General features: G+C 39.9%; 1 protein-coding gene across 1 annotated transcript in view; it reads right to left on the reverse strand.

Annotated features, from left to right (window-relative positions):
- The window catches only part of USP6NL (USP6 N-terminal like), a gene marked incomplete at its 5' end in the record, with an annotated part of 66,323 nt that overhangs the window by 27,817 nt on the left and 17,560 nt on the right, over positions 1-20,946 (reverse strand). The window contains 3 exons of the mRNA XM_008939573.1: positions 1,898-2,005; positions 12,961-13,041; positions 17,902-17,941. Of these exons, the coding sequence (XP_008937821.1) occupies positions 1,898-2,005; positions 12,961-13,041; positions 17,902-17,941 (229 nt within the window). The remainder of the gene's footprint in view (positions 1-1,897; positions 2,006-12,960; positions 13,042-17,901; positions 17,942-20,946) is intronic.

The raw sequence follows: 20,946 nt of genomic DNA on the forward strand, positions 1-20,946 counted from the left end.
GGAATTACCTGTAAGCCATTGAACCAACTGGTTGCAGCCATTAGCCACCACAACACTAACCACAGTCTCAGCTTCCTGCACCTTCCAGTATGAAGCACTAACATCCAGAATAGTTTGTCCTCCAGACAAACAGAAAAGAAGCAAAGAGAAAATTATAGTTTCAAGGTGGCATGAGGACCCAGAGCTTATGAGTTGTTGGAATACAAAGAACCACCCTGAGTCCTTGCTATCATGGGAGCCTCTAGCAAGAGTGAAAAAAAAAGCGTACCTAGAGTTTGAGAAACAGAAAGGACAGAAGATTAAGAACTAGTAATTGCACAGAGAACTGAAAGAAGCTATTTGACCTACAGCAAATGTGCATATTTTCCTTCTAATTTTAAGATGTGCAATTTTTAAGTGATACTTGTAACAAGGGGTGTTAATAGAACCTCAGGAAATGGGAAAAAATAGCAGTAAAATGAGCTTATCACAAATAAACAAGCTAGGATAATGATGTAAGAAACTCTCTACTTCTGTATCTGAACTATAAACACTTCTTTGGTTTGCATTGAGCAAGAGATGGCATTAATAATTTCTGAAGATTAATTCACCTATTTTTAAATGCTTCTAGTTTTACTCAGTATTCTTCCCACAACTACATTATTCAGCATGAAACCTGTTTTATCCCTTTTGGAACTGCCACTAGTCTTACTTATAAAGTTAAAATATAATAGTCAGAAAGAGCAGCCTGTCAGACTAAAGAGCGATAAATAATTTAAGAGGAAGATCACAGATACCAAAATTTAGATGAGATCAATGCCAACATTGATCTTCTTTCATGACCTTAAAAGATTCCTTGTAGACTCAGACCCAAAGTCAGCTCTGAAAAGACGCTATTAGAAAATGCCCAAATCAAAAAAGCAATGCATTTCCTTGAATCTCTGGACATGATTTCTTTAAAGGGCAGTGAACATTTAAGTTCCTGTGGGGAAAAATTCAAACACTCTACAACACTAAATTGCCTTTCTGTTAGCTAAACTCTCCCTATAATCCTTCAGCAGTGAGAGACAGAAAGGAAAAGACAATTTTAAATTATTTGATTCCCCTTCTACCCAACTTCCTAGCCCACATGTGAACCTTACTCTCCACTCTTGGGTCTGAGGTTAGCTCTGATGGCCACCAGCTGTATCCACACCCATTGAACAAGTAGAGTTAGTAGGGAAAAAATTAGAAGAACGTAAGCACAGTAATTCAGAGGATGCTTTAACTGCTGCTCAGGGTGAGGACGGGAACTGGGGGGGTTAATACATAGCTATTTTCTTCATATTCTAAGTAGAAGATATCCTTAAGTGGTTGATTTGTGCCTGTAGAATTTTGTGGCGTAACATCCTGTCATCAGTTGCACAGACAGTGCTTTGTAAGGGGTATCTAAGCTTCACTTGGAGATGAGATGGCAGAAAAACAGCCAGCTTGTTCTGGCTTGTACAAGACTAAGGCACCAACCTCCATCCCCGCCAGAATAATGGGACTCCTCTTACTGATACTCAGCTAACAAGGTGCTTCCTTAACAGACCTTTCTCAAAGAGCTCTAGTTTCAGAGGCTTTTGTCTTCTTACTGGGACAGGGGGGTCTTATTTTGTTTTGCCTTGCTTTGAGAAGGGCTTTTGCAGGTATTTGAGGATGGTGAAAAAAAACTGAAAGAAGATCAAATTAATAACAAGAATTACAGAACCAAAAAATAAGCTGCAAAAATTCTTTTCAATGCATAGCCTTTTTCCTCCTAAAACAAGCAGCAGAGTTCAACGCAATTTCTAATCCATTTGTTTTTTTAAAACACTGCATAACAACAAAAGCTTAATAAAGTCTGTAGACTTAGCATCCGGAATTTTTAAATTAAGTGGAAATTCTACAAACTCACATTATAAAAGTCTTTCATTTCTTCTTTCATTTTAGGGACATCCAGTAGTAAAGACCAGACTTGCCCTCTGAACTGCAGTGGGATTCCTTTATAAATTCTTCTATGAAACTGTATAAAAGAAAATAAAATAAATGCAGTACAATCTACAACATTCGGAACAAAAGAAACAGTGACACACAACATGCTGAAGAGAAAAATACAATTATAGCAATTGTCCTAGCAAAGGGATGACCTGCTAGGGACAAAGTGTTCCAGTGTCTTTTCAGGGACTGGAAGTGTCCCGTGAGGCCATCTGGGATCTCTGTCGATGGGATCAGCAGAGGCAGAGGGAACAAAACAGCCACATAGGCCAAAACACCAATCTGTACAGGTGATGCTTACAAGCCAGGCCTTTGGCACATAGGAAGGTCTACCAAAAGCGTATCATGTCTGCTGAGCAGAACTAATTCTACAAACATTAGAAAAACAACTCCAAATTTTGTAATTTAGGCACAGAAAATGAGATTCTTTACCATATTATTTCAGGACAAGGCACAAATAATTCACAATAGTTACAAACTATAAATGGGAATGGTGAAAGGCAATCAGCAATATCACAAAGCTTTAAAGTTTACCAGTTTAAAAAACAAACAAACAAAAAAACAACAAAAACCCTATATAACTTCTTTTTTAATTCTTGTAAAACTGCAGCTTTCAATGTGCTGAAATTTACGTATCCATACCAAGCAAACATGTGAAACCATGAAAAAAAAACAGGATGTGGAATTTCTAAAGCTAACAAATTTGAGATATCATATTTCTAATAATGAATTTTCTAACTGTGTATTAAAACATTTGCATAAAAACAACGAATAAAAGATATTCTAGCTATAGTTGCTAAGAATACAGAACAACCTATCAAAACTTCATGGAAAGTTATGAAATAGAGAATTAAATTCCTCATTCCTGACACATTCTGTCCTGAAACATAAAGCCTGTACTAGAAATGGGTCAGAAGGAGATAACTCAGTAACTGTGCATAACTTGAGTCAGTTTATATAAACTATTTATCAGTCTTGCCCCTGACATGTCACTGCTCTTGCACTTTCATTCAGCGCTTTGGTTCTTCCTGACTTATTTGAAACAATCAGAAGCACTGACAACTGTCTTCCTGAGTTCTCTTCTGATTTGTATCTCTCCATGCTGTAGCCTTTAGGAGTGAAGAACCTCCAAACAGAGAAAGATGGACTAGCTGTCTACAGTCCTGCCTTTACACGGCCAGGAGAGACTCAAGATAAGCAAAGCCTCAGAGAAATTTAATCCTTGTAATTCTAAAAACACACCAAAAAATGTTATCTTTCAGGAGACATGTCAAAGAAAAGGAAAACCAGAGAACTCTAACAAAGAAAACTAACCTTTCTGAAGTTCTGTTTTTACCATTAATTTAATGATGGCACAGAGAGACAATTCAATTTAAACGGGAGCAAAACACACAGCCTGTCCCCAAACAATTATTCTTTTTTTTTAAACGACAATACAAGTTAGAACTTAAGAATTTCAATTGACAAAGCTATCTCTTCTTTGAAACTTTTACAGAACTTACCTTTGTAACATAAGAAATACTTTACAAGAAACGTCCTCTCCAAAACCAGGATCCTTTTTCCTTTCACACATTTTTCACATCTCTAGTTTTGGAAGATTAATGAACCCCTAATTGTATATTTGCCAATGTCCTGCTGTTTGGGATATATCAGATCTTTCAAGGTACCTTTAATGCCAGTGAGGATTCACATCTGGATTTTAGAATGTGTAACTGTTACACAACTAGTTAAGTTTGTTTTTTTTTTTTTCCCCCCCGTGTCCTCTTTTCAAATGAAAACTTTAAACTAGCATAAGATGCAGGAGTAATCCTGGAGGTCATCTACAATTAAAAAAAAAGTGCTTTTAAAGAAAATTTTGCTGCTTTAATATTATTAAGAACTCTAAAGCAGCAGCACTTCTAGTGTGAGCACAGTTATGTCTGTACAGTTTCCTCTGTAAGGATAAAGAGCAACACAGTTCTCTGCAGATGTATATCCAGACTTCAGCTCACACAGAGAATTTCAGTGTGTCCGTCCAGGCACACGGGTAACTGCTTGCATGAGAGAGAGAGTAGTTCAGTCTTTTGAAGGCCAAACAACACCAACTGCAGTGGAGTCATCCTGAGACAAGATCAGCCTGTCTACTGGAAAGCAGAATGAGCCAAATTTGCAAAATCTTCTCTGGGAATTTGATAGGAAAAAAAAAAGTGCAGTGTTCTACATCCCCAGTGGCATGCAGCTGTACTGCCAGACCATGGTACAGCAACAGTGCACCCTGCTAACAAACATCTCTGCCAGCTGATTATCACATTGTAACTTGTTTTCAAAGGTCTCCAAAAACCATAAGGTTATTAACAAAAAGAACTGGTTGAAGAATAAATTCTCAAGACTACTGCCGTTCTAAAAGAACATTCTGGGAAAAGATCAGGTGGACATCAAAAAACAGAATTAAGCCTATACAATAACAGTTTCTTATTGAAATAGAATTAAAATTAATTCAAATAATGCAAGGTGTCGAGGTTGTGCATTTTTTTTCCTGAAATAAAACTGAAGAACAATCAGTTTCAGAGGAGTCTGTGGTATTTACAGCTATCCAGACTTCTGCACTTCTCAGCCTGAAACAGCCAAGCCCTAGAAGAGCCCTCGAAGTAGTAACTGAAAACTGAAAGAGAAAACTGTGGAAGCACTTTTAAAAGAGAACATTGGAAAATGAGTTGACAAATATAATTTTAAGAAGAGTTATAGGAAAGGACAGAGACACCAGCAGTTTCATCAGTCCACTAGTTATGCCAAAAACCATTTTAGGTCTGTATCCATCTGACTCCGTTGTACCAACTATTTTTCTTTTATTTAAGCAAAGAAAAAAAAAAAATCTCCATCATCCCATGTCATGACAAGATCCTGCCTACAGACTCAGTAGAACATGGGACTAAAGTCTTTCACTGTCTGCCCAGTATATGAGAGAGGGAAACATAACTCGAGCAGAACCTTTCATGGCACAGGCTCCCTTACACAAAAGATAAAGTGTGAATAATTTTATATATAATGGAAAACTGAGGAGTGGCTGATATGCCAGAAGATCATGCTGAATAGGGCCAACAGGAACCTCATGAAGTTCAACAAGGAGAAGTACAAAGTCGTGTACATGAGGAGGAACAACCCCATGGACAAGTACATGCTAGGGATCACCCAGCTGGAAAGCAGCTTGGCAGAACAGGACCTGGGAGTTGTGGCAGACACCAAGTTGAACAGGAACCAGCAAGTGACCCCTTGCAGCAAAGAAGGCAACTGGTATCTGGGCTGCGTCAGGCAGAATTACTGCCAGCAGGTTGAGGGAGCTGATCCTTCCCCTCTGCTCATCAGTAGAAGTCCACACTGGAGTTCTGTGTCCAGGTCTGGGCTCCTCAGTACAAGACAAACACGGATACATCAGAGAGAGTCCAAAGAGTTACAAAGATGACGGGACCTGCCATCTCTACTGTGAGGAAAGGCTGAGACTGTTCCACTTGGAAATGAGAAGCTCTGGGGAGACTTATCAACACACACAGCCACCTGAAGGGAGGGTGCCAAAAGGACAGAGCCAGGATCTGTTCAGTGGTGCCCAGGGACAGGATCAGACCAGTGATTATGAGCTAACTGAGCATCTTTACCATAAGTCCCATGCTACTGCCCTCTGCTGCCTTTTATTTCCTTACATAATGTAAGGTTGAAAACATGCTGAGAAACACTGGGTTGGGTCTACATACTCGTAGAACCCCAATCTACACACACCTCTGTTCTGTCTGGATTAATAATTACAAAAAAAGCAAAAATTCAGCAAGTTACTTTGCTTTTTCTTCTGCTTCTGGGGAAATGAAATAATGAGTCAATCTTTAACAAATTCTTTAATATCAGATAATCATTGTATGAAAACGAGTATCATTAAAGGAACAGTGTTATGAAATATGGGATGTCTTTATCAGCACAGGACATAAAAAAAAGTCATCCTTGGTAGATATGATTATATAAATGCAACTTAAGTAATTAGCTGGAGAAGAGGAGGCTCTGTGGAGACCTTATTGTGGCCTTCCAGTATCTGAAAGGAAGCCTACCAGAAAGCTGGGGAGGGACCTTTTACGAGGGATTGTAGTGATAACATGAGGAGTCATGGGTTCAAAATGGAAGAGGATATATTCAGATTAGAAATTAGGGAGAAGGTCTTCACTATGAGACTAGTGAGACACTTGAACAGGTTGCCCACAAAAGTTGTGGATGCTTCCAATTGAACTGGAGGTGTTCAAGACCAGGCTGGATGGGTCCTTGTACAACATGGTCTAGTGGAGATGTTCCTGCCCATGGCAGGGGGGTTGGAACTAGATGATCTTTAAGGTCCCTTCAAACCCATTCTATGACTCTAGAAATACAGGTTCAATTTCCATATCACATTTAAGTTGATAATCAGGCAAGGATAGCTGTCATAAACCTTTTTAATTATTACTAATGCTGTTGATCCTGGAGTAGATAGGAGAAGCAGACAATAGGTGAGGACCTACCACCTGGTAATTGAAAAGGACCATCTTCTGCAAGAAGAAATTTGGCCTGTCAATTGTACCGTCCTATTTTAAAACAGGATAATACATAGATTGAATTAAAAAGCTTACAAAGACAAAAGAAAAAAAAACCTCTCTATTTTGGAATATTCCAAATTAGCTATCATCTCAAACAATGAAATCCATAATATCCACTATTCAATGTGACCTCCAAGCAAAAAACCTGGAAAACATACAACCTCCCCTGCCTTCCCCTGCCCCAACCTCTCCAGCTCATAAACCCAGCTGGTTCCTGGACAAGAAGCAGGCCACTATACATAGCACCAGTCTGAAGAGTGGGACCTGACGTTCTTGATGCTGCAAGATATAAAACCAGTTTTCTTGAAAAAGAAACTTTCTTAGTGATGTCAGGAAGAGCAGCACAGGCACCAGAGGGACTCTGCCACCTCAAAAGGAATCAGTGATGAGAAGCATAAGAATTAAAATCTGAAGCCTCACAAGAAAGTCTATTGATAATGAAAAGAAAGTATACTTATAAAGGCTGCTGCCTTTTGAGGTTCTTCAACTTCAGTGGGTTGCATAAAAGGAAGAAAAAATGCAAATACAAGAGTGGCTCAGTCTCATTCAAAAAAACCTCAGGAATGTGAAGAGGGTTCTTCATTAAGGCACTGTGTTCAGCTTCCAAACTAAGTGGAGACCTGATTATTATGTTCTGTGTGAATGGCAGAACAGCTGGAAATTGCCTGATTGTTTCTCTCCTTCCTTTCCCTCTCAATTTAGGCAACTTCAATCACAGACAGATGAAGGTAGACAGTGTAAGACAAATACTTTGGTGCAAATACTCAAATGGGAATGTAACATATACAAGTTTCATTTAATCTTTCCTGAAAGTTATGATCATAGTAAGTCAGGAAGGATTTACTATCTGTGGTGATTGACTGTATGCTGGATTATTAAGCAGTAGAATACAAATAGGAAATAAAAGCACAAGCTTGAGAAAGACCACACTGAAACACAAACTTTGCTGCTTTATGACACCTCCTGCATAAGAAATGACTGATGGGGAGATGAAAGCTTTGGTTTGACAAACACCAATCACGCAAAGACACTCACACAAGGGCACTCACACACTTCAGAGACTGGTGTCTGTCAGAATCATAACGACTTCACTGCAAAGATACCTAAATAGTCATATAGGCATCAAGGAGTTTTATACAGAAAGAGATTCTGTGAATCTGTGAATCAAGGAGTTTTACACACAAAGAGGAAACTGGCTAAAAACGCCAGGAGATCGGCATGGATGACCAAGGACCTCCTGCACAAACTCAAACACAAAAAGGAAGCCTACAGAGGGTGCAAGGAAGGACAGGGAGCCTGGGAGGAATACAGAGAAACTGTCCAAGCAGCCAAGGATCAGGTGAGGAAAGCTAAAGCCCTGACTGAATTAAGTCTGGCCAGGAACATCAAGTGCAACAAGAAGTTTCTATAGGTAAGTCAGTGATGGAAGGAAGAGAAGGGAAAACAAGCCCTCTGCAGAAGGAAATGGGAGACCTGGAAACCTGGGATATGGAGAAGGCTGAGATACTGAACAACTGCCTGGCCACGGTCTTCACCAGCAACTGCTCCAGTCCCATCACCCAAGTTGCAGAAGACAAGGGCAGGGACTGGGAGAGTAAGATATGCCCACTGAGAAGATGAGCTTCAAGACCATCTAAGAAACCTGATGATGCACAAATCCAGGGGACCTGATGAGATGCATCCACAAGTGCCGAGGGAACTGGCAGATGAGTTGGCTAAGCCACTATCCACCATATTTGAGAAGTTGTGGCAGTCTGATGAAGTCATTGACGGGAAAAAGAGGAAAACATAACCCCCACTTCTAAAAAGGGAAAAAAGGAAGACCCAGGCAAATACAGACCACCTCTGTGCCTGGCAAGATCATGGAGCAGATACTCCTGGAAACTATGCCAAGGCACATAGGAAATAAGGATATGCCTGGTGACAGCCAACATGGGTTCACCAAGGGCAAATTGTGCCTGACAAATCTGGTGGCCTTCTATGACAGAGTGACAGTGTTGATGGATAAGGGAAGAGCAACTGGTGTGTTCTAACTGGACTTGTGCAAAGCACTTGACACTCTCCCACATGACATCCTGGTCTTTAAACTGCAGAGACATGGATTTAATGGATGGACCACTCAGCAGATAAGGAATTGGCTGGATGGCCACACTCAAAGAGTGGTAGTCAACAGCTTGATGTCCAAGTGGAGATCAGTGATGAATGGTGTTTCTCAGGGATCAGTGCTGGGGCCAGTCCTGTTTAACATCTCTGTCGGGGACATGGACAGTGGCACTGAGTGCACCCTCCGCACGCTTGACACCAAGCTGTGTGGAGTGGCTGACAAACTGAAAAGAAGGGATACCATCCAGAGGAACCTTGACAGGCTGGAGAGGTGGGCCCATGCCAACCTCATGAAGTTCAACAAGGCCAAGAGCAAGGTCCTGCATCCGGGTCAGGACAATTCCATGTACAAATACAAGCTGGGTAGAGACTGGATTGAGAGCAGCTCTGCAGAGAAGGACTTGGTTGTCAAGAAGCATAATGTGACCCAGCCAGGTGCAGCCCAGAAAGCCAACCATATCCTGGCCTACATCACAAGAAGCATGGCCAGCGTGTCAAGGGGGGTGATTCCCCCCCTTTACTGCACTCTCATGAGACTCCCACTTGGAGTGCTGTGTCCAGCTCTGGAAGCCCCAACACAAGAAGGGCACAGACCTTTTGGAGTGGGTCCAGAGGAAGGCTACAAAGATGATCAGAGGGCTGGAACAACTCTGCTGTGAAGAAAGGCTGAGAGATTTGCGGAGCTGTTCAGCCTGGAGAAGTAACAGGATGAGGTGTAACAGTTTCAAACTGAAAAAGGGTAGACATGGATCAGATCCTAAGAAGAAATTCTTCAATATGGGAGCAGTGAGATGCTGGAACAGGTTGCCCAGAGAGGTTGTGGGTGTCCCATCCCTTTAAGAGTTCAAGACCAGGATGGATGAGTCTCTGAACAACCTGACCTAGTGGAAGGTCCCCCTGCCCATGAAACTAGATAACCTCTAAGGTCCCTTCCAACCCAAACCATTTTATGATTCTACATGGTTCTGGAGTTGTACATGGGTTCATTTTATCACATCACGCTTCAATGCCTCTAAATCATTACTGAAATATGTCACTCTTCAATGCCTCTAAATCATTACTGAAATACAGTAAAGAGTGACACATTTACAGCCTCAGCGTGACAAGTCTTCCATCTCTTTCCAGTTCCTCATCATCACACACAGTTTCCCCCTATACTCCCTTCTCCCCCTGTTTTCTTTTTCACTTGGGTTTGAGCACAGAAGTTCCCAGGAACAGAGTGTGAAGTTCCCAAGGCCCCCACCTCCCTCAAGCTACCATTCAACAATAAAGTCAGGGGAAGATGTAAATTGAAGCATCTCTCCCTCACACACACATATATCAGTGTGTTAATGTTTTCTCATTAATCCTCCTTGTGAAGTTATGATGGAAAAAAATAATGAAGGAGCCTACAGGCAGCTCTGCAGGAGTTTCAAGTGAAATTTGTATTTTGGAATTAAGCATGTGACAGTTTGGAATAATGTAATCAAATATATGGATTTATTTACAGTATGTGTACATTATGAACAGGTTTCTTCAAACCAAAACTCTCAGCTGTCTATCATGAAGGCTCATTACAAACAGGCTGTCTAAAGTCCTGTACTTTGCACATACCTGTTCTATCTCTGGGACCATCACCTCTTCCAGCTCTGCCTGGCTCTCTTTTTAAGAGCACAAGCATCTCTCAGGTATGCCATTTTCCAAAAACAAGCCATCACTACAATTATAATCCATAAACCTGCAACATGATTACTGTTGTTGTTGCTGCAACGTTCCCTTCAGTGCTGTTTCTAAACAACCCTGATTTCAGGAGCAGCCTGACTGCACAGAAAGCACGGCACTGTCAGGAGAAGTGAGTCTTCTTTTAAGATACAGGCTGTTCATTTTCTTTAGCAATTTGTTCCTCTAGTGTTAACCACTTTATCCAATCAAGTGAAGACAGAAAGCAAGAGTCAGGAATTGTTCTTGCAACTACTGCTTCCATGCTTGGAGAAGGCGAGCATGGAAAGCTGATGCACTCTTCCAGCACACTTTCAGATAAAAACTCTCTTTATTTCTGAGTTCTGTACAACCCTGAGTGTATAATCAGGCTTTCCATGAAGAGCAGTGACAAATCACATCTGACTCCAGTGCACGCTCAGGAGGCGGCGGCAGCTGATTCTTTATTCTCTGTGTTCCGGTTCACTTACCACCTGGGAGGTGAGGAAGAAGGAAACCACCCTTGTTTTCAAAGTCTCGTGTGCTCCACCGGAGTTCAACCATCAGTGAGAAATTTTCCTGCCCTCAAGCAACGTTCATCCCCTTTGTGAACATATTGAATTATTCCTACCACTATTTATAGTTCAGCCTATGATTTGTTACATGAACTGAAACTCTATCTGCTCAGCTGATCTGCTCTACCTTCTGCAGGCTGGGTGAAGGGAGGATTATTCAGTTGCTAGTGTGTCAGGAACAATGAGTAGGGGACGTGCTGAGTACATTTCTCCCTTTACTTGAATTGTAGTATCTCAGTTGCCTGCTCACCAGGCTATTTTGGTCTCAATTTCTCCCTTTGAAGACTTCTATTTTGTGTAGAATAATCAACTAAAACAAAAGGCTAGTAAGGGAGTAAGGCAACACTGCAGGCCAGTCATCCAGGCAGCAGCCTGGGGTGTGTGACACTTGTCCTGCAGTCCTCAGCAAAATACAGCTGGATCAGCACCATTAGAAAATACCAACAGAATCCCAAATAGAAAACTCCAGTTTTAAGGCCTGTTGAGGAGAAGAGGGAATCTGAATTTGGGAACCTCATATTCTGTGCACCTCCTCACAACACAGTGTTAGGAACACAGCCTCTCCTGGAAGTTTCTTTTACAGCTGAAGTTCTTCCATAATTTTAAGATGACCAAGACTACAATTTCAGCAAATAAACTATCCAGATGAAAATCCTTACCTAGCTTTTAAAGCAGGTAAAAGCACCTAGCACTTCATGTCATACCTAAGATAACCCATTTTCTGTCATTATCCCCAGACTATTATTTGTTGTCCAGGTAGGACAAAAATAATCCTGTAACTAAAAATCCCCCAAACAATTTGAAGATTACTAATGGTCAACTCACTTCCTTAAAAACCACCTGCAGTTTCACATAAACAATAATTTTACTCTTTAAGTTAAGAAATGTTGTAGCACTACTGGGCACTATTAAGTAGCTGCCAGCAAACTTCAGTTTTTCTGTATTGATTCCAAAATAGAAAACACTCATCAAGGTATAAAGTATTCTATTGAAAAGCAGATCTCATTCACACCACCAGAAGAATTCACTTCTCTTGAAGCCAGCAAATGTTGTATTGCACTTTACTCACAGAGAAAACAGACTTACCCCAAGGGGGACAGGGCACTGAATGGCTTCCTACACTTTTTTTCCTTCTAACTTACTCAGTGAAACTCTCCTTTTAACAAAGCAACCAGGTACCTTGGGATATTCAAAGATATCTGTTCTGGCAAGTGTGATAATTTAAACATCAAACTATATGCCCCATGTTATGACTAATCAGTTTCCTTGGAGAGTTATTCCAGGAAGTTTTCACTGATCCATGACTGTAAGCTATCCTAAGCCCTTCGGTAAAACTGGGTGGGGAAAGGAAAAACAAAACCAAATAACACAACCCACAGATATAAAAAAAGAAATATGGCAAACCATAGACGAAAAGATTAATAATAAAAAAGTTCATCATAAGTAACTCAAAACAGTAACTTTAAATTTAAATATTAATTAGTACAATATCCATCATACACAGGAATTAAAAAAAAGGTAAAGATAAATCATGTAGCTCTTGAACAGGGATTTATGATTCTTGAGGAACTCAGCTACACCCGTTTAAAGGTGTCCACTCTCCTCCAAGTTTATAAGGATTTTTCTTTTTATCTTCCTTTGCACTCTCAAAGCCTAAGTCAGGCACAACTTCTGGCTCTCTGTGGGACGAGACAAGCAGGCCTGATGCTTCATCTGCTCCACAGATTTTGCAGACATGAGCAGAGGACACTGTGGGATCCTAGTGCCAACCCCCCAAAGCAGCACAGCAAACAGTTACTGCTATGAATACGTTAGAGAGCCTGTGCAATATTGTCCCTAGAAATTCCTTGCATTTGACCACCAGTTTTGTCAGGTTACTATTACTGGGTTATCACATATTACTGCATTTTGGAACAATAAAAAACCTTTTCACTTCAGTGTGGGAGTGTTTGGGGTTTTTTTTCCAGATTTCATAGAGACAATCTAAGGTTATACATTTATTCAAAAGTGACAGCTAATGAAAAAAGCATGCATAAGTTTACCTTTTCACTATTCTTGTATTTTTCCCAGCTTTTCAGCATCTTAAGCCATTTGGTAGTTCTTTCAATTTCAAGGTGCTTTTGCTGAAAAGAAATTAGAAATCTTTAATCTTCTCAAATAAATTACTTATGTTTTTCTAAAAATATGGAGGGAAAAGTTTAACACAGCATCATCAACTTTTATCCACTCATCTGACATCAATGAAAAATAACATCATCTCACTTAAAATAACAAAATAAAGGCCAACCAAAACTTGAACAGAAACCCTTATTTTCAGCACTATGTAAAGAATTGCATTTTTGTCAGAGATGTTTAAGATTTATAAAAGTTCTTCCCTGCACATTTTTGTGTATATACACATTATACTCAGTAAGTTTTCAGGCAAATAATTTCTCCTGCAAGCCTCTTAAAAGTTAGCAGACTCTGAAATGATGATCTTTACCCAGACTTGTCCTAAACATAATTAGCTACTGTTTTCCAGTGATCACACAAACCACCCTTTCTTAAAAGGCACAAAGTACATGTGCAAATAAATGCATGAAAGAGTGACAGTGCAGCAGCAGAAGCTCTAATTCTGGTCACTGAAAGCTAGAAAGCCTTGTTACATTTTTACCTAAATGGCCCTATAATTTAACATCAAGGATTTCTTCTGAAGGTAAGATCTACTTGCTTAAATTATATTACTAACAAGTATATTACAGTAGCAAGGTGATGAGAATTCAAAACAAAACAAACCCCAACTTCTCAAAGTAAGTAGCTATATTAAGTAATATATCATGTAGCATAATAAAGTGTTAATTACATACATTATTTATACTATATGTGGCTTGAAAAGTGGGAATATGTATATTGGAAAATCCTACTACCCTGAAGATTGGTATTCTGCTTATGAAAACCTTGCTACAGTTACCATCAACTTTCTGAATTTGGAAAACAAACATATATTTGGAATAAGGTACTCCAGCTCCTGGAATTTCAAGGCACTTTGGCTCTTCATAGAAAGAAGAAAAAAAAAAAAATCATCTGTATATTGTTGGCTTCAAGGATAAGCATATTTTTTTTAGTATGTACTTTTAGAGCCCAGTTTTACATGCTGTGAAGTAGGTGGGGTGTCCCTGGTTACACTGCAAAGTTAACTATCAGCTGTGTGGGGATTTGTTTACCTCCAACTTCAAATCCAGGGCTTAATAAAGACAGGAAGGATATTCCATTTCATACAGTTAGTGATGCAATCTGGTAACAATGTAAGAGTTTAATTTCAAAGCTCTGCAGGATACTGAAAACTTACTAATACTTTCATTAAGTATTCATTAAGTCAACTTGCATCTGAAAAGTTGGGAAAAAAATAAAAGAAAATGATTACTTATTGTCTCAACAGAATTCTGATTTTACTTGTAGCTTTTACCCATCAGAATCTGTGCATTCTTTCTTGGCTATTAAGCCAACAAAATGGGCAAAGGACTTCTTTAATCCAGGAGCCCAAAATACCTGCAGAAGTAAGATGGCAATTTTTTAGGTCCACTCCAACCATGATTCAGTCCATTAAGTGTCCTGGAAATAATCTGCATTTGTGTTTAAGTTATTTTTATTTGAATCAAACTGACATCAGTAAGATGTCAGTTTAAGCCTGACATCAGTATAAGAAAGTTATTGTGAAGGAAGTGCCTCTACTCTTTCAACTTTAACTTACCTAACTTCATGCTGTAATCAACTGCCCATGTTCTTGCTTATATTCTAGGCTGTATTGCGTAATATCTCAACCTCTTGCCTGTTGTTTTTGTTTGTTTGGGGTTTTGTGTGTGTGTAGTTTTGTTTTTTTTTTTCTGCTTTTTTTTATATTATTATTTTAAAAACTTAAGAGTTAGGTTAGAGAGGAACTGTAGAAAAACTGCAGGAGTCATCATCCCTGGAAGTGTTCAACAAACATGTAGATGTAGCACTTGAGGCTATGGTCTAGTGGTTAGGGAAAAGTTGGGAAGAAGGTTGGCCTCGCTGATCCTGGAGGTCCTTTCCAACCACAGTGATTCTATGATACTGCCTCCCACATTTCACAGCTATCACAACACTGTTTCTGATTCTCCTCCATCCACATTTGTAACTCTTTTAAGAAACAAGCATTTTTAACATCTCTTAAAGCAGATGTTCTTCTAGGCGTAGTTCAGACTGCAGGAATAACATTGCTGTCAAGTCAGGAAAGGTCTCTGCCCTCAACAGGTTGTTCAGATAATTGGTAAGAAAAATAAAACCCTATCTGCTCCCTCAGTCTTTTGTTTGTACGTTTGATCTACTTTACAGATTTTTGGTCTTTTGAGCCAGAAGCTCACTTCAATTGTACCTTTGTTCATGCTTTTGTGTCTCCTGTGTCAATTTATCCACGCTCTCAAGTGATGCTACTGTAGTCAAAATAGCAATTATTTCTGTTCAGTTGTTCAAAACTTTTAGCTATTTTTTCCCCAGTCTGAATAATGTTCACTTTCATGTCTAACAGTTGCAACACTGAAAACACAGACAGATCTGATGCAACCACTGCAGAGTAGAGGGCTGCTGCTGCTGCTCTTTCAGGCAACTTCCATGTAGTTGTCACAAAAAAAAAAAAAATCCTTTTATCTGTTTTCTGAGTACATTTTACACTTTGAAGCATTTTTGCCACTGGGAATAACAGAATATCTAACTGAAGCAGAGAAGGTTCCTTACTCTCACGTCAGTAAATAACAACACTACTGAAAGCAAAAAAGCATGAAGTGAAGTTGGTGAGCATCCACCTCGTGTGCAGCTCTCTGCCTTCCTGGAGAGCAAGAAGTGTGCTGGGGCTGAGGCTTGCTTCAAGCAATGCTTTAGCACAAGCCTCAGAGAAAACCAGAACTCGCTGGAGAACTTATAATCGAGTAAAGCAAAGACAAAACCAAACTAAAAATGACTCCCCAAACACTTCATAGCACTTCAACAACAACAGTCAGACACAAACCCCAGGTTTCCTGAGGTGAATTCTTTGTCTGGTTTTCTCCTCCGGATGATCTTCCTCCCCTAGTTCTCTCTCAGTTGTGCTGTATGATTCATTTGCACATTAAGTAGATATTAATGTATGACAATGATTTGATGCATTCAAGTCACCAAATGCCCAGCAATGTAATGAGGCATCAAAATCACTCTGCATTCACAGCAATAATGCCTATTCTGAAAGTATTATGCACATAAACAAACACACATGTAAATACACACACTGAAAACCCAGGTTAGCCCTTGCACTAGAACATATATGAAGAACAGGGACTCAAAATTCACAAAGATACACAATCCTTGACATAAGTTGCAAATGAAATGAGAACATGACTTAGGAATCTTTTTTAATATTCACAAATAAAGCAAAAGGAAAGCACAAATAGTTCTGTCAAGTAACTGACATGAAAGTAATAAAAGATATTGCACAGAAACTTTTTGTCTTAGCCTACATTAACATGACCCATTAATTACCCTATGCATGTTATCTTGAGAATTGTACAAACACGATTCAAACATCACTGACAGAAGACAGATAAACCTCAAACCAGCAGAGGTCAGGATATCATCAGGAGTACAACCAGGAGTTGTGTACAGGACCATTACTGTACAATTATAGCAAGACACTAGATTTGCAATTTAACATTGATTCAACAAACACAGTTTCTATGCTGGTGTTTTGTCTGAGAGAGCATGAATACAATGCAGGATGGAGAATTGAGACACTTTTCCCCAATAATTTAAGGCTGACTAAAAAGCCACAGTGAACCAGAGCTTCAAAACACATATAGCATGATAATTGCAAGCTGTCTAATATTTATGCTCACGGACTCACCACCCTGCTGTGTCCTTCTGATGGAAATGAAATTATACATACACTCACTATGTTATTAAATGTAACGAAACATGCCAAGAAAATGCAACTATTTCAGGCTGTGTACACATGAACCAGCACAAAAGAGACTCCGAGTTCCCTTCTTTTATGGAAAACATTTCTTACCAGCCCTGTGCTGAAGCTCAAAACAATCCATTATCAGAAGCACTCTTACTCTTAACACCTGAGGAGCTGAGCTTCTTAGAACAAGTCATTCCATCCCTTTTCCATGTACTAGGCCAATTTGTGCAGCCAAGAAGGCTAACTTTAAACTTACAGCTTTAAGTATTTTATCTTGAGTTTTCTGAAGACACAGAAGATCAATGTGGACAAAGAAGGATCTGATCTAGTCTTGGAGATAACAACAAGACTTACAGGCCAAGGGGAAATACCAATAGTAAACAGGCCCAGACAAGTAAAAACTCAGTTGCCAATGATTTTAATAAAAGCTTTCCATGTTCCCAAAACATCACTTCCCAAACTTGTCCAGTACCCTCCAGCAGCAGCAGGACTTTTGGACTAGGCCTGCACCAGTGGCTGACAGGTCTTGCATGTCCAGAATACACCTGGCTCATCAATGTAATCTTACAAGGGACATCAGCACCTTTCAGTGGCAGCCAGGCTATCTGTCACCATTCACTGAACCAGAAAAACACACTCCTCAGGGGACAGCAATGTACACCTCAGCATCAAAGCCACCACCTCACCTGGACAATCCATCCACCCAGCACAGCTGATGACACAGAAACAACAGCTCTTGCTCTTTCAGGGTAGAGCTGGGTGTGATTTCTTAAGGAACTCTGTCTCCTTTGCTAGACCATATAATAGGCGAGGAAAACTCACGTTGCATTTCAGCTACTGAATATGTAAGATCATGTGGGCCCCAAGGGATGTGTGGGTGAGTTAACATGGCCTCAAGGACCACAGTCCTTACAGGATACAGAACATTTCTCTGGGAATACAAACCACTAAAAGGCTTCATCTGCTCGTTTCACAGTGATTTATAACATAAAAGTCAGGGATCTGTAAACATTTACTTCCTAGGCAAAAAAATGGAAGACACTGCACTTACCTTTTCTATTGCTGCATCATGGACAGGAAGCTCCTCTGGACTGAAAACATAAAAATTACTCATATTACTCTTGATTAATCTTGGCATAAAATAATTTCTATATAGGTACTTAAAAGTAATCACACAGCAATATGTAGTAACAAGTAAACAAGAACTCTGAAATTTAGAGAACTAAAACAATGACACACAGGAACCCTGGAGTTTAGATTTTAAACACAGTAAAACTTAAAATATTTTAAATACAGAACAAGAATTGTTTCAATCTTAAACCTTCTAAGTAGTTTCACAGGTTCAAAAGACAACGACTTAACTGAAAGTTTCTTTTATTGTGTAGCAGAAGCACCCTGTGCTCTACTGCAACCTAAGTGGATGCTTTGTTTATTAGACCATACTACTGTTAGCTGAAATGCCTCCATAAAAAGTTTTCCTCCTTCAGTACTCTGCCCTGTGTGAGGCACAGGCTTTGCTTGACTTAGGAGGCTTAACTTCCATTCTCTCAAAACTCTGCAAAACTCATTCTGAGTAAAAAGAAGAAAGCAGTAGGGGGAAAAAAAAAAAAATCTGTTTTATTACTAGGTATCTAATTAATATTAAAACCTATAGTCCTTTCACTTTAGTCTAATTCTAAAAAGGCAGGTTATGAACTTAAAGCTCAAAAAGCAGCCTTTGAACGGATACATTTTCAGACTTTATAGCATTTAAGTTTCCTTCTGAAGGCTCTGACTTCTGTTTTTTTGATCAAAAGTAACTGGACCACTTGGATGCCAAATGAGACTGCTTGCCTTTACATCATCTGCAGCTTCTGAGAACACAGCAGCTCATCTGCATGTAGCGAAGCTCCCTTTCTCTGCTCTACAGATCAGATAGGTAACGCACCCAACAAAACCCAGTTTAAAAGGGACCAAAAGCAGGCACTATGGGAACCGTTTAAAGCAAAATTCCTACTGAGTCCTGATATTATGAAAAAATTCCTACCCACATCATTATAGCTTAATACAGTGAGGACATTAAACTCCAGTATCTTAGACCTGTATCAAATCTGCAAGGGAAACAAAAAAGCTGGGCAAGGCTACAAAAGGAGTTGCTGCTACAGTCAATATAAGAATAGTCTGATGCAAAATGCCTGAATTCTATTTTGCCTCATTTATTAAATTTAAAAGATGCAGTTTCAGGTTCAGAAGTTATATTTGAATAAAGAAATAGATTTGAGTTACTCCCTCTAATGGAAAAGCTTGCTTCAGTCAACACCTTCCCAGAGACCACACAAAACTCAAAGTTTCCAGTACGGAGCCTAAAAGCTAATTGAAAAACCAAGAGTGTTCCTTTTGAACAGCACTGGAAAAAGCACAATCTGTTCATTATAGAAGCACTTTCCAAGCATCTGAAAGTTTTCTTGAAGAATAACATCAAAACCCAAGAAAATCCGATTAACGTCTGTCTAGCGCACTAGAAACAGCCCCTGCTCAGTGCCACCCAAGGCTGTAAATGCCATAAAATTATAGGACTGCGTACATTCCCATATAATTAAATTACCAAACTGAAAGTAGGCCCTTTGTATGCCAAATATCACCTAGAAATTAAGCTTATTTGAACAGAAGGGAAAAAAAATAAGCAAACGGAAAGGGAAAAACAAAATCAGTTTAATAATCTGCTTGGGGGATTTTGTTGTTTGGTTTGAAGTAAATTTCTAAGCCTTTCAGATAGCACTTAAGATTTTCAGCTCTTTAGCGACAGTTGCAAACACTGTCATAGAATCACTTTGGTTGGAAAAGACCTTCAGGATCATTGAGCCCAAGCACAGATCAAGTCCAGCCCCTGGTGTCTACCCCCACCAGAAGCACCAGCCTCACACAGAAGACAAACACACAGCAGCCTCATTCTTCAGGGCCCTACAAGATCACGCCAGCAGCTGGCTGTGCACACAAGAAACTTTTCCTCCAGTGCCACCAGCAACGTTCAAGACACCCGTTGATGTTTCCTCATCCCTGCAGACTCACAGCAGACACAGCAGCTCCTCTGCTGAACTGGTACCACTTGGCAGCTTTGCATTTGCTGACCTGGCACAGAAGCTAATCACAGGAAAGGTCAGGCAAACCTTACTGTATCACAAAGCAAGAATGAATGGCAACGATTTATTAGGGAACTGCGCTTTGCCAATTCTGCCATTTACCATCAAGTGCAAACCAGAGGCATGACTGAGCCTACAGAGCAGGGACGGGTGGCTCCTGTGTCCTGGGAAGCACACACCACACTCCCCCACTAAAGCAATCCAGCAGCACATTCATAACCACAATCCTCGTTATTTCTTTAGCTGCAGAGCTCTGCACTAATACCAGCTGCCTGTGTGTTTTAAGCACTGAAATGCCACAGGAGCACACGAAAGGCAGCCCCGTGGTTTTCCTCCCCGAGAGGCTGCTGGCAGCTGAGCAGCAGAACAGGGCACAGCAGCGAATGGCCCCGGGCTGCTCAGCAGCTCACTGGGCTGGAACGCAGACGTTCCTGGAGATCTGCCTCTCAATTAACTAGATTGCACCAGCTACGCCCATGTACTCACACACATAATATTCAAATCTATCCTCAAGCACTCAGGGAAAAGCACAGTAGGCAAACAAACTCTCTCAACCCCCTAAAGATATTTTAAATAAATAGATTTCCATTTAGTGTATATCTCTTTTCTGTGCAGAAGCACCCTATAGTTTACATTTTTTCTAAAAATGATTAGGTGACATCAGACACAAAACCAATTAATGTCTGCTAATCAATGTAATTTGATTGTACCTCTTCTCATTATAATGATTAATCTTCCCCTTCTTTCCCCAGCCTAGCCAATCTAATAATGCTACACCTTCATTACTTCTTTTAATGTTGAACCTTCTCCCACCTTCCCCAGCCTATTTAAAGTTGCATCTTTCAATGGTTTTTATCTGTGTACTTCACCAAGTAATAACATGAAGTAGTAAACAATATTAACATAATATAGTCACATCCTGCTCAAGATGACTGCTTTCCTTTAATAGCTCAAGTAATATTCATTTAGGGGATACA

This window comes from Merops nubicus, unplaced genomic scaffold (assembly GCF_000691845.1).
Source record: "Merops nubicus isolate BGI_N331 unplaced genomic scaffold, ASM69184v1 scaffold6934, whole genome shotgun sequence".
Lineage (NCBI taxonomy): Eukaryota > Metazoa > Chordata > Aves > Coraciiformes > Meropidae > Merops > Merops nubicus.